General features: G+C 39.2%; 1 protein-coding gene across 4 annotated transcripts in view; it reads left to right on the forward strand.

Moving 5' to 3' along the window:
* Window positions 1-14,545, forward strand: part of SLC25A21 (solute carrier family 25 member 21) — a 473,454-nt gene continuing 458,909 nt past the window's right edge. For all 4 annotated transcript variants that reach the window (XM_055309283.1, XM_055309284.1, XM_055309285.1 and 1 more), the window contains exon 1: window positions 1-2,459. In XM_055309283.1, the coding sequence (XP_055165258.1) occupies window positions 2,390-2,459 (70 nt within the window). In that variant the 5' untranslated portion in view covers window positions 1-2,389. The remainder of the gene's footprint in view (window positions 2,460-14,545) is intronic.

Consider the following 14,545-nt stretch of genomic DNA (forward strand, 5'->3'; position numbering starts at 1 on the left):
TACTCAATAACATCAGTTCTAGCCTAAAAAGATTAAAAATAGGTAGCAATTTTCTAACAGGGTATTTGAAACTCTGTCTAGAAGGGTCTTCTCACTGAATCTACCTAGGTGCTGAGAGACTGAGGTCTTAGTGAGACCACAAACCTGCACCCACCTCCTTGGGATAAGATATTCAGAGATTAAGGTACTCGTGGAACTGATTAAAAGTATCTTTATACTGATCCAATGGGAGAGAGAGGAAGGCTATCTTTAAATCTTGACCTAAAAGTATTAATGTATTTCCTGAAATAATCTAGGGAAGACAAAATTTTACTTAATACTAAATTAACATAAATTGCAATATGGTGGGATTTCCTCCATGAGCTTATATGCTCCATCAGGGATTTTAAGTGTTACATTGCCAGCACATAGAAAAGTGCTGATGCTTAGTCAACTTTCAATGAATGAATGCAGAATTTGGTTCAGTGCGTGCCTTCGGGTTTAAAAGTTGCAACTTTTTTTTTTAACTTTAAAAAATTCTCCATTTATATATATGAATAAATGAAATTAATTTGGAGGCTATTTAATTATTTAATTATTTTAGGTTTTGCTGTGAGAGAATGTAGTTTGGCCTGTGGCTAGTATTTAAATATAGAATCCCACTGCATTTAGAAGAGAGAATCCTGGAATCAAATCCCAGCAATATTATTAGCTCATGGTGTGATCCTGGGAAACTCAGTTTCCTCATCGGAAAATGAGGGAAAGGTTTTCTACGAGCTCTGCAATTCTGATTTTAGTGCTTAGTATAGAATAGGTTCTCAATATTTGTTGAATATGTGATTCTATGTTGCACTCAAGACTTCATATTTAATTAGTAGACTGAAACATTCCTCAAAAGCTTTTACTTTAGCTAACCAGCAAAAATTCCTGAAAACTGTTCCTTGGTAAACATTTTAAGCTTAGTAATTTTAATCAAATATTCAATCAAATATGAGAGAAAATTTATCTTGCATATCTGATCCATAAGCACCAAGTGTATCTAATTCCTTACTTTCGACAATTTTACCAGTCAGATATCATTATTACCAGGTTTTCACAGCTCAGCCTCAGAAATAAAAACAAAATATGAAATTATGGTATTTTGCACATTCAATTGGAAAGCGCATAAAGTTTTAACCATATTACATTCCTGATATTCAACTGTTTCTGGCTTTCAAAATTGGCAATTCTATATGGTTCAAACTGAATATATTTAGTATTAAATACAATGTTTAAGAAATAGTATGAGAATAGCGGTTCCAAATCCTCTCATTCTACCTTTTACTGGTATCGTCTCCTACCTGTTAGGGGTGTGGCAGGTATTTTTCTAAAATTTCATAATATTGTGTCTCTTCTACGTAGCATTTGTAACTTATGGTCTAAAAATAGTATAAATATTTATGTTTTTCCAAATATCCTAAAGGGCTAGTATGAATAATTAAATGTTTCATAGAAAAAAAATATACTGATAGTTCCCTATATTGCTTGATTACTTAGGTCTGTGGTTCACAAGCTTTAAGGCTCTTAACAATCACTGGAGACCTTACTAAAATGCAGGTTTCTGAGCCCTGTATCCAGAGATTCTGATTCAGTAGATAGGCGTGGGGCCACGAATTTGCCTTTCTTAGGAACTCTCACATTACGCTGACGTTGCTGGATCCTAAGATCATACGTGGAGAAGCACTACTAACGTCGGGTACTGAAGAGACTTTTTTGTAACAAGGCCTCTTCTTTCGTTTTTTCAGTAAATAAAACTCAAGTCGATGAGGTATGATACATTCTCTTAAGCCCAAACCATGTCTTCGTAAAGTACTACATTAACTTAATTGAAAGATAATCGTAACTGGGCCTCGCTTTGGCTTGGCTTCTACAACCCGCAATTTCAGGATCCACCTGAACGGATCCATCCGTTCTTTAGGGCCTCCCGGAGCGCTGGCCTGCCGAGGAGGGCAAGGGTCGCCCCAGCCCCGCCGCTAGGCCAGGGGCGCCGCTTCACGAGCGTTATCAGCGGCAGCGCGTGCGGCCTGGCGAACTGCAGGAGGCTCCCGATAGGGAAGCGCTTGGGCGCCAACCTAGGAGACCAAGCCCTACCACCGCGGGCGGCCAAACCGACCCCGTCCGCGAGGCCTTTCTCCGCCACCGCCCGTCTTGGAGCCCAGGGGGCCTAGCGGGGGCGACAGAAAGCCCCTGAAGGGGTGCAGCGGGCAGGTTCGCACCCGCCGGAGATCACGCACTGTGAGTCTGCGCCCTGAGCCGCCACCTCCGAGCGGCCGCCGGGCTGCCGCCTCCCCAGGAGCCGCCGGCGCCAGGACCAGCAGCAGCTCTTGCAGGCCGGCGAGCTCGCCCGCTCCGCGGCGCCGGGCTTTCGAAGATGTCCGCCCAGCCCAACGCTGGCTTCGCGAGAGAGGCTTCTCGCCAGATCCTGGCCGGTGGTTCCGCTGGTAAGGCCGCCCCGCCGCGGGTCCCGGAAACTTTCCTCAGAGAGGTCTCCCAACTGCAGTTTCTCCGCGGACTTGCACGCTGCGGTCGTACGCGGAGCGGGAGCCCTCCGAGCGCGAGAGGCAGGAGGCCGGGAGCGGGCGGGCGCCGGGGGCCCGGGTCGGGTCGGGTCGCGCCCGCGCCCGCGCCGCCGCCCGCCGCCGCCCGCGCCGCCGCCCGCGCCGCCGCCCGCGCCGCCGCCCGCGCCGCCGCCCGCGCCGCCGCCCGCGCCGCCGCCCGCGCCGCCGCCCGCGCCGCCGCCCGCCGGTGCCCCGCCTCCCGGGCCTCTGGCCTGGAGAGCGAGCGAGGCTGCCCCAAGGCCTGCCCCCCGGGGAGGAGGGGGTGCCTGGGTGCCTCGCTGGCTACCGCACCGGGAACGCGCCCGCGTCCGTCAGGCTTCGCTTTGCTCTCACTTGTAGCCTTTTTCTTCTGGGTACTCGTTAGGTAACTCCTGCCTCCCTCCTTAAAGTGCAGAGCTCGGGACGCCGCGGGTCTTCTCCTTGCAGACCGCGCTTGCTTCGGGCCCTCCGCGTCTTAGATAGGCCTGTTAAAATTAAATGCGTGCGTGAACACACAGAAACACCTTTGACGTGAGGCGCTCACCTTAATATATGGAGAGTTATGCTGTCGGAAAAAAGAAACCTTCAGAAAAAATTTGTTATAGATAGTTATAGAGATTTGTGGCAATAGTTACCAAGGGTGGCTAGGGAAGGTTACTAACCCAGGAGATGATGTTGTGTGAATGTGTGTTAGAGATATTTTGAAATATAAATTATGAGTTGATGGAGAACTTAATTTTTCATGACTGTGATGCATTTTTATTATAAACGTATGATTACTGTTATTCACTTATCACCATAAAACTTTTTTTTTTTTTATAAATGTAGGTATTCTCTTAAGTTATACTGTGGTAACTCTAGTAAATCATTTTAAGAGAGTGACTAGATGTCTAGTGTTTAACATTGACAAGTAAAATTTATTTTCAAAAAAACTTGGACTTTTTATAAATGTCTATTATAAATTGTGCCTGGTTATCACTATGTCATGAACTACTTGATTCTCACGAGTACCACATAAAGCCAGATGTATCAATTACAGTCCATACATTTTACTAAAGATATTTCATTAAAATGGCAATGGAGGCATTCATGTCCTTTATGTGATTGTGCTTTGTCCATCCAAAATTATGTTAGTGGCCCCACTGTCTATCTTTTTAGTTGTTTTCCAGTAATGATGATGAATTTTCACCAATTTACTCACCATTTTGGTCAAATTCCATAATGTCCAAGACTCTGCCAGCTGTCCCTGACTTACCTGATTCAGAGTCCATGACCCTGATCAAAGAAAACTTAGCTGTCCCAATAGGAGAATAAGGCTAATTGGTAAACATCCTAACCTATGACTAATGATTCAGAAGCATCTGTAATTGGCTTAGATGATCCTACTCTATGTTAAGCACAGCTAAATTCAAGGGATGTTAAGAGTAGATCAAATTGTAATCCTACTTACATTATTTTGGATAATAAGTATTTGGCACAAATATAATGTATGATTCCATCATGCTCTTACAGTTGTAATTAATATGAATGAAAATCAGTATATTTCTAAGGTGAATTAAACGTAGCATAGTTGATTTATATATTTAGTACTATGGAATTATTGATACATGATGAGAATAATTAGAAAAGGAATCATGTGTTCTACTTGGACAATAACAGTTTCATAAAATTTTGTATTTATTGGACTTCAGTAAATGCATACTAATCATATTACTTATACTAGGTCAAGGGCCAGAAAGAAATTAATATATGAGAGGTAGGATTTTAATAAATAGAGAAAACACATTTGAATCTCTTGTGTTGGAGTTCTGATTACTGATAATATTTTTAAATGCAATGCAACACATCTATGTGTGTATTATATGACCTTTTGAGGGTAAAGGTCAAAAATACATCCTGGGCTTTCTTAAGGGGAAGAAAAAATCTGGGGAAGTTTACTGGAGAAATACCACGGTATCATAGAATTCAAGGTCTTGATACATTCCTGGAAGAGACTGGAATCAGGAGCTAGAGCACTGAAGGGAATTCAGAAAGTGAACTCTTGCCATCTCTTACCTTTCTTCACTTTGTCAAATGGGTTAAGCATTTCCAAGGCAACAGGGTGGTGGTTAATAATAGGGTCACAAGTAATTCTAATATGGTTGTTAGGACGGCTTGCCATACTTCCATGGATTTGCCTGGTAAAGAATAAACATGCCCAAATGGATTCAGACAGCTAATTACTTATAAAGACAGGAAAAGCAAGTCATTATGGTGTCAGTTCCCTGTCCCCTATTCCATGAACAACACCAAACTGAAGAGGCCAGATGATACATGGTGTGAGCAGTGAGTCACTCCGCTGTAGCTTTCTCTAAGTGGAAGTGAGGTGGAAAGTCTTGTGTTCAACTGAAACTAGGGAGATAGATGAGAAATGGCCTTCTGATAAGATAATGGGAGAAACCGCTTCTCAGCTCTTCCCCACCAGTCTGCTTATCTTCCCTTAGGGCAGAGGAAATCACAGGGCATCCTGCCAAGACTTGGGTCAGACTGTGACCTAGCCTTGCCTATCGGGTTATATGGAGATGTGCGAGGTTGTCAGCATGCCAGCATATGGTGCCCTCCTGGTGCCTTTCTCAGTTTTTTTTCGTACAATTGACTGCTGTTTTCTGCTCTTCCATCCATGTGACAGAGTGTGGTTCCTAATGGCTCTTGAATTTACCTGCTCTTGATTTCTGTTCTGTAGAGACAATGAGAGACTGACTTGCTTTTTTCTTTTTTCTTTTTTTTTTTCAAGTGCTGTGTAAAATCCTGGGAAAGACTCAAGATAATCCAGTTTTGGACAGGGGCATACCTCTGCACCACTGCCATTTGTAGCCACTGCCCATGTGTATGGGTGGGGATTTCAGGGGAGATTTATTTTCTGGAGAAGCCAGATACATCATGAGATGGGCAAATGGGCAATAGACGTCTTTCATAAAGATGTATGTCTGTCTTTCATTAAAAGATGTTTTGTGATATTTGTATTTAAAAGACCAAAGGAGGAGCACCTGGGTGTCTCAGTTGGTTAAACGTCTGCCTTTGCTCAGGTGGTGATCCTGAGGTCCTGGGATCAGGCTCTTTGCTCAGTGGGGAGCATGCTTCTCCCTCTTCCTCTGCAGCTCCCCCTGCTTGTTCTCTCTCTCTCTGTGTCTCAAATAAGTAAAATATTAAAAATAAATAAATAAAAGACCAAAGAGATTGATGTGCTAACAGTTGCTTGGACATTATACATCTAAAGACTGGCTTTGAGCTTGTAGCTATAACTAATATATAAAGCTATTTTTACCAATGGCAACCTTGTTTTACATGATGAAAGCTGTGCTCGAGACAAGTCAATATGAATTGAAGTTTTACAGAATAGGTTTCTAGCTTTTATTTTCAGCTTCAAGCAATCCCATAAGATTCACAATAGAAGCCAATGATGAGAGCTTCAGGAAGATCAGCAAGGCCAAACACTAGCAGGAGGATTAAGGATGAGAATAAGAGGCCACTGTATTATATCCTTGGTGCTCAAAGTATGGCCCATGGATGAACAGCAGCAGGCTCCTGGTAGCTTGTAGCCTGTTAGAAGTGTAGGATCTCAGGCACCACTCCAGACCTGCCATATCAGAATCTGCCATATAGGAGGGACCCTAAGTCATTGGTCTGCACTTTCCCATTTTAGAAGCACTGTATTATTATTATTATTGTTATTTATTTATTTATTTATTTATTTATTTATTTATTTATTTATTTATTTGACAGAGAGAGAGAGCACAAGCAGGGAGAGCAGCAGGCAGAGGGAGAGAAGCAGGCTCCCCACAGGGAGCCTGATGAGGGGAGGCTCAGTCGTAGGACTCTGGTATCATGACTTGAACCAAAGGCAGACACTTAACTGACTGAGCCACGGAAGTGCCTCAGAAGCATTGTATTAGAAGACCATGGAGAAAAGAGATTTTATAGAGGGGAAACCAGATTGGCAGAGGGTTACAGGTTAAAACTGGCAGAAGAGAGAAGAATGAATTCTGTACACCTCATTATGTACTCCCAATTTAGTCGTCAGTCTCATTTTCCTTTCCTCTCCTACACATGCCACTCAGTTTCTACCGAATAGATCTGTTCACCATACTTGGTTGTTACCTTACCTTTCCACTTTAGTTCACAATGCCTGGATTTTTTTCCTCATATTTTCTCTGCCTATTGAAATCCTGTCTAGGGGATCCCTGGGTGGCGCAGCGGTTTGGCGTCTGCCTTTGGCCCAGGGCGCGATCCTGGAGACCCGGGATCGAGTCCCACGTCGGGCTCCTGGTGCATGGAGCCTGCTTCTCCCTCTGCCTGTGTCTCTGCCTCTCTCTCTCTCTCTCTCTCTCTCTCTCTGTGACTATCATAAATAAATAAAAATAAAATAAAAATAAATAAAAATAAAATGAAATCCTGTCTATTTCTGCATGAATGTTTCGCAGATGGCCTCTACAGCCTCATCCAGCTTAACGTTCTCCTTAACATGCTAATGGCTCAAATAATAAAAATAACTAACATTCATTGAGTAAATACTAAATGCTAGACTCAGGTCTAAGCTTTACATGTATCAGCATGTTTAATCCTCATCACAACTTCAGGGTGAAGAAACTGATGCACAGAAGGCCTAATTAATTTGCCTATGGTTGCACAAGCATGCAGCCATTGCTGTAGGAGATCAGAATAGCAGAGGGACTAGGAGGATATTATTTCCATTGTCAGACATTTTTAGAATCTGGAGAGATCAAATCAAGTCTACGATCCTTTATTATTTCTATATCTCTTATTAGTTTACATCTCTTAAAAGAGCTCTTTTATCTACAAATAAAATTCTTATAGAGTTTCTGCTAAATAGTATGTTTCTTTTTCTAAATAATTTCATGTGTATGGATGCAAGATTAGCTTTTAACCAAAAGAAAATTCCCAATCCATTCAGGGCCTAAATGTGCAGTTGGGTGGGTAGTATACTGAAAAGTGGCTCTGGCCACTGGAACAAGTGGGAACTGAAATTTAGCCCATGCTGATTCATAATTCATGTATCCTAGAGTAGAGATATAGCCACCTGAGGGAGAAAGGACATCATTTTCTGTTTCTCACAATGACCAAAAGGATTGGTGTAGCCTGACAGCAATATTGACAGAATTCCCCCAAACTCGCTAGAGCTCCCAAGGTCCCTAGGTCTCAGTATTTTACATCATTATCCTTTAGAGCTCCAGAAAGTTTCCCTAAGATGCACATCTCTTCCTTGAAGCCAAGAACTTAGCTTTGCCTCAAGATTGTCCCATTCTCCTTAATAACCGGTTTGGCTTCTTCCAAGTGTTTCCAAAGCTCATGGGGTTCTTATTTCCCATGTTATGTAGAAGCCTTGTAGGCCTACTCAGATGGTATTCTCCCCAAGTTCTCACTGGGCTTTTGCCTCTAACTTCAGAATTTTCCAGGGTCTCTGGTAGGTCCTCTTGGATCCCTGACAGACCGTGCTCTCACCAGAGCCTATCAGGGTGCCTCCGAGGCCCTGTCCACACTAAATTCCTTTGCATAGTGGCGTCTTTAGGACCCTCCTCCTCCTGTCTCCCAGAATCTTCTAATCATATTCCCAGAAGTCTGCAAGTACCACTCAGCGAACTTCCTAGAGCATTTCCCCTCATTATATATCTCTTATGTGATCACTGTGCATGCAGGACACTGATTTATTTCCCAAAATTTCCAGGCTCCTCTCTCTAGGTCCACCCTCGTTTCTTGTATCTGGTAGGCACACACCCCCATCACATCTCCAATCACAGTTTTTATTTTGTGTGTCTTCCTGGAGATATTTTAGTCAAATTGTTTAGTTGGAGCATTCTGGAAACAAGTTTTTTGATTTTGCACTAGACACAGCTCCAGTACTTCATGCATTTTGTCTCCTTTATCACCTTCAAGGGGTCAAATGAGAAAGTGAAATGAAAAACACTTTTTAGAGGAAAGAAACCTGGGATTCATGGGTAAGTCTTTGGGAAATTGACTATTGAGAGTACCGGTAAAATGTGCATTATACTGATGGAAGAGAGTCAAGGCTTTCTACCTAAAAAGGTAACTAAAATGGTACTGGATAATTTCAAATCTTATTCTTTAAACTCCTGATCTTATGTATCTTATGTATCTTTATTTTTACAAGATTTCTACCTTTTTTTTTTTGCTTTAATCCATAGTAGTTAAAATACAGTTAAAAGAAGTGCCTTAGCAGGTAGTATGTATACTGGTAGTCCTCTAGACTTTAATTTGGGCTAAGTAATAAAAGAGTTGATGCTCCAGGGAGTAATCAAAGTTAAGATTTTGATCAAGGAAAAGTCTTTTTCAGAATGGGTGCAAAGAGGACACACATGTGATTTGTATAAATGGCACTTTTGGAACTTCAGGATTTGGGAAACTGCAATTGTTTGATAATAAATAGCAGGTTGTAGTGAAACAGGTGATCCTCTATGATACATCAAAGGGAGGCTGGAACCCATTATCTGGGTAATTAGGAAGGAAAAATTCTCCTTATTTTAACCATGTAGAAGGAAGTAATTCTATTGCTCAAATTAATTATGAAATACCTTTAAAGGATGTGTTTAATTAAAATGTAGTCTTGTTTCTCTTTTTAAAAATTTTTTATTTAAATTCAATATAATTGACATATACTGTATTATTAGTTGCAGAGGTAGGATTTAGTAATTCGTCAGCTGCATACAACACCCAATGCTCATTACTTCAAGTGACCTCCTTGATGCTCATCACCCAGTTACCCTATCCCCCCCCACCCCTCCAGCAACCCTCAGTTTGTTCCCTATAGTTAAGAGTCTCTTATGATTTTGTCTTCCCTGTTTTTCTTTTAAGATTTTATTTATTCATGAGACACAGAGAGAAAGGCAGAGACATAGGCAGAGGGAGATGCAGGCCCCTCACAGGGAGCCCGATGCGGGACTCGATCCCAAGACCCCAGGATCACGACCTGAGCCAAAGGCAGATGCCCAACTGCTGAGCCATCCAAGTGTCCCTATCTTGTCTCTTTTAAAGAAAATCTAGTTCTCAAAAATACAAATTTAAGAACAAAATATGAATGTGTAACCACATTTCAAAGGATTTCTTATTTTACTGTCTTTCACTGGAAAACATTTTAAAAGCGTTAAATATAACATGTGGGTACATGATTCAGTTGATATAAAAACATGAATCAACTTTAACACAACATTTTAGGTACATTATGTTAAACCAGTGCTTCCTCCTCTCCTTTGCCTCTGCGCTGCCTTCCCCTCCCAGACTTCAACATCTCAGAGCACTGAGAACCTGGAATTTTAGGGAGAGCATAGTATATGCTCAGAAATGTATGTTGACTGTATTAATGAATAAATATCAGAAGCTTAAGCCACAGAATATATATTCTTAGAATCCTACTCTAAAGAGAGAAAAGTATGCTGAGGTTCAAACAATATTTGTAACAGTACTTTCCTTGAACAATATTTTCTTTTATTATCACCAATTAGTAAATGAAGTGAAAAAATTATCTTCTGGTCTAAATTGTCTGCCACCTTCTGAGTGAGAGGTCCACGATAACTTTCTAAATTTATGTGTCGTCTTTAGTTCCAGGGCCCCAAACTGAAAAGAGGTGCACAAATCATTTTGAAACATCTTTATGATTTAAGTAGGTGCCATGTTAGAAGAATAATAAATCAGGTTAAGGAAATTCTATGAGATTCTTAATTGTTCTAGATTTTAATTGATTTTTCTGGCCAATTTCTTTTCCTTTTGGTTTTAAGTTATTATGTTTGTGTCAATTATTTCCATACTTTGATGTGATCATGGTTTATACACATTCTAAGTATTCTATTAGATCTGTATCTTTTGATCCCTTATATTAGTTTGCTAGGGCTGACTGAACAATGTACCATGAACTGGATGGTGTAAAATAACAGGAATGTATTGTCTCACAGTTCTGGAGGTTAGAAGTCTGAAATCAAAGTAAAACCAGGAGGGCTGGTTCCCTCTGGAGGCAGCAAAGGAGAATTTGGTCCATGCTTCTCTCTTAGTTTCTGGTAGTTGGTAACAATCATTATGTTCTTTGACTGTCATCGCGTGGCTTTCTCTTCCTATTTGTCCAAATTTCCCTCTTTGTTATATGGATATCATTGAGTTAGGGCCCACTCCCATCTGGTATGACCTCACTTTCACTTGATTATACCTGGAAAGACCCTATTTCTGAATAAGGTCACATACCAGGGTTTAGGGCCTGAACATATCTTTTTTGGAAGACATAGTTTAACCCACAGCACTTCGTGTTGTGATTCTCAAGTTTGTGTTCCATATCTCAAGCTATGGTCCTGTGTCTCTCTTCCTTTCATTGGAAGCCTTTGTGAAAAGTTCATTACTTGGTTTCCAACTTACTATAATTGGCATATCTGTCTTTACCTTTCTGCTCAAACTGTTAATGACTGGTTTTCATTTTTAATTTTACCTATCTTTGTAAAATTTCACATCTCTGACCAATTTTTCTCCTTAAAGTTGTCTTTACTGATGATTGTTACTCTCCTCTTCATATCCAGTCACTTCTTTACTGTTTCCTTTGCTGGTTCCTCTTCTTCCCTTTCCTCAAAAATTGGCATTCTTCAGGGTTCTAAGTTCTCTGCTCCATATAATCTTACATCCCTTAGCAAGCCCATCTGTTCTGTGGCCTTAATATTATTCATTTGCAGGTAATTCCCCATCTATATTTCCAACTTCTCTGTGTCCTACAGATTCAGATTTCTAACTCATACAGTAGAAATAACATGGGATCAAGAGTTATGTGGATTCTTAGTGATTTTTAAAGGTAACATTTCAGAAGTAAATTTTGAAACTCCTTATCAGGCCATCAAATACTATTTTTTCTGTTGTATCATTGTACTTATCCTTATTTTGAGTTGTCTTTCTCACTCATTCTTTTTGTTAACATAGCAAGTTGCAAGTGACCTTCTCTGGGTGTTTATTTGAGTTAAATGGATCCTCCCTAATTAGTCAATAATTATGACCAGACAAACAGGAAACAGTAAGATAAATCTTAAGTGCTCACATTAATTGAATAATAATTATGTATGAAGCACCTTACTTTGCTTAAATTATTGATATTAATTTGTAATTTCTTGAGGATGAAGAAAGTGAAGCTCAGAGAAATTAACTAACTTGCTCAAGGCCAGTGACAGAGCAGGAGCTCAAACTCTGTTCTCTTTGCCTTCAGAACTTGTACTCCTACCCATTATCCCACTCATCCTCATAGTGTGCAAAATGAGAAATCAGGCAGCCCCATACAGAGTATTGTCTTCATAAGACCTCTTTTCCTTCAGGCTGGGTTAAAATATTATGGCCTCTCTAGAAACTCGCTCATTGATGAACGATCAAGATCTGCCTTTGGTGCAACCAACCATTTCTTGTTTTTGCCAGACCTTTAAATGACAGCCATAGTACAAATATAAAATAATCCATATGACCCATCGGAGGACTCTGTCAGCATTGGCAGAGCTACCTCTTTTCTGTCATTCTCCACAGGCGATTGTTTAGGAATGAGTTGAGCCCCAATCCTTGGGTAATTGTTAAACGAGCCTTATACAATCAGGTCAGATACCAGAATGACTCATTAGAATGAGAGCAACCCCACAGCAGACTGGGTGAGCTGGGCTGTGAAAAAAGAGAGAATTTAAGTTGCATGACATAGGTTTGTTTTGAACTTTTTCATTTGCATAAATCTGGCAGATTTAGGTGAGACACAGGGCAAATTTATTGGAATGTCTGTAAAATCTAGAATGGATGATTACAGGGGGAATATAACTGGAGAAATAATAATGATATATATGTTTCAATACAAATGAATGACACCTAAAATAGAATTAAGCTTAAAAAGTTTTACATTGTGAGAGAGAAAAAGAGAGAGAATAAATGCCAATGAGGCTAATATTTCTTGAAAAATTATCAATGTTTATGGATCATTAAATGTATCAAAATCAGATTAATACAATTATGGGAAGTATTTTTGTTCTTATTGATGTGGCTGCTGTTATTCTTATTTGGAGAATGATTGTACAAATAAGTTAAAATACTTTGGACTAAATTACAGTTATCTCTCCAGAGATTCAATAATGAGCAAAGTTATTTTAGAGCTTTTTTCTAAGACAATGCATTTAGTTGGCTACTGTATCATAGTGGACAGTCACATTTGAATAGAAGAATCACATTCTGTCCTTGTGCACCTATAGATGGCACTGTCTCCCCATAATTTTGTTGATTTGCTTAAAAATAGAAAAAAAAAAAGGAAAAGCTTTCTGCAGACAGTTAGATGTAGAAGTGTGTTACCTTCTAATTAGATCCTACCACTGTAAAACATTTGGAACAGGTGCCTGGCATAGATCATAGAGAATTATACATTTGAAAAATGTAGATGCCTGGACTTTGGAATTAATTTTTTCATTTAATTATTCCTAATTATGTATGGAAAAAAAATTTATGTGTATGAGTAACAGAGGTAGGAGCAACTATTTTTATTACTATAATATTTATTTTCTCTGTGGTGGTCTTGCTTTTGAATTTAGTTTTGAATCAAGCAAAAATTGTTGATAAGTTTAGCATGAATGTCATACTCATTGCTTGTAGGTCTTGGAGATTACCTTGTGGAAATGAAACTCCTACATTCCATAATTTTGTTTCTTTAAATTATCAGGGTTTGAATGTATATACACTAATAGTAAATTATAAGCTTCTATGAGCAAAATCTAGAGTGCCAAATGCATAGTTCTTTTTATTTATCTATCTAGGGCAGCCACTCAAAATGCTATTTCTTGTTTCAATATAATGGGCTTTTACATAATAAAGTGAGGGAGGTATGTAAGGAATATATTTTCTTATGTTCCAAACAGGATTTTTTTTTTTTTTAAGGTAATACGTGTGTGGAATTAATGAAGTCCTTGCTACTGTAAATGAACTTCTAACCACAAGATGGCAGTGTAACTTGCCCATATTTTTTAAAACATTTTTTAGAAAAATGATTAGTAAATTAAACACATTATTTCTTTCCCTCTAAATGAGAAATGTATGCAACTATGAAATTTTAGGAAAATTATGAAGAAGATGAATATTGAAAGTACTTAATATAAGAAGTACTAAAGACTCTTTAGTGATTTATTTCGATTAGCAGGGGCTTTTTTTGGTGGAGCTAAGAAAACATTTATTTCATATTCTTTTAAGTTGAAAGTAGAAATATGATCATATAAAAGTTCAAAATCATATCAATAACTTTCTTTTACAGAGCAATATAGTCTCATGTTTGCCTGATAAAGCATCAAGGAAGAATAAGACTTTTTCTGTTTCCTTCATGTTTTTGTAAAGATCTGCATTGGCGCATGACTTCTTTTCAGCACACATACATTGGAGATTAGAAGGTCAACAAAGAAGCAAAGAAGGGAAAGAAAAGAAAGAATAGTAGAGATACTGGCACCTAAGTTATATGGTAAGAAAGCAGTGATGATGGTGTCTATGTGACCCTTGCTGAATTTATATATTCTATACTTTAAAAATGTATCATTTGTCCATTCAATAGGGGCTTTTAAATAGGCATTATCTAGTTTTGTTTATATTTATAATGTTTTATTGATATGCTTATAAACTATGTGGTATTATGTTTTACTCTACATGGATGCTTTTTCACAATTACTTTAGTTTTTGTGTATGTGATTAATTTAAAAGATTATACTGGATTTAATTCATGTTTTTTAAGTCTTTCAAAGAGTGAGTCCCTTTTAGGTAGAAACCAAGACTTACACAGTGCTTAAAATATGGTATCTATGCAGTAAATCTATTTTTATTCAAATTGCATTTGCCACAGTGATACAATTCTCTTGAGACATATTTTGCTTATTTTCCCCTGCTTGATCAGCCATAAATGTGGCAGAGACAAAGAAAATATCTTCTATTTTAGAAGCCAAATGCTTTGAACTCAT

Source organism: Nyctereutes procyonoides, unplaced genomic scaffold (assembly GCF_905146905.1).
Source record: "Nyctereutes procyonoides isolate TBG_1078 unplaced genomic scaffold, NYPRO_anot_genome, whole genome shotgun sequence".
Classification (NCBI taxonomy): Eukaryota; Metazoa; Chordata; class Mammalia; order Carnivora; family Canidae; genus Nyctereutes; species Nyctereutes procyonoides.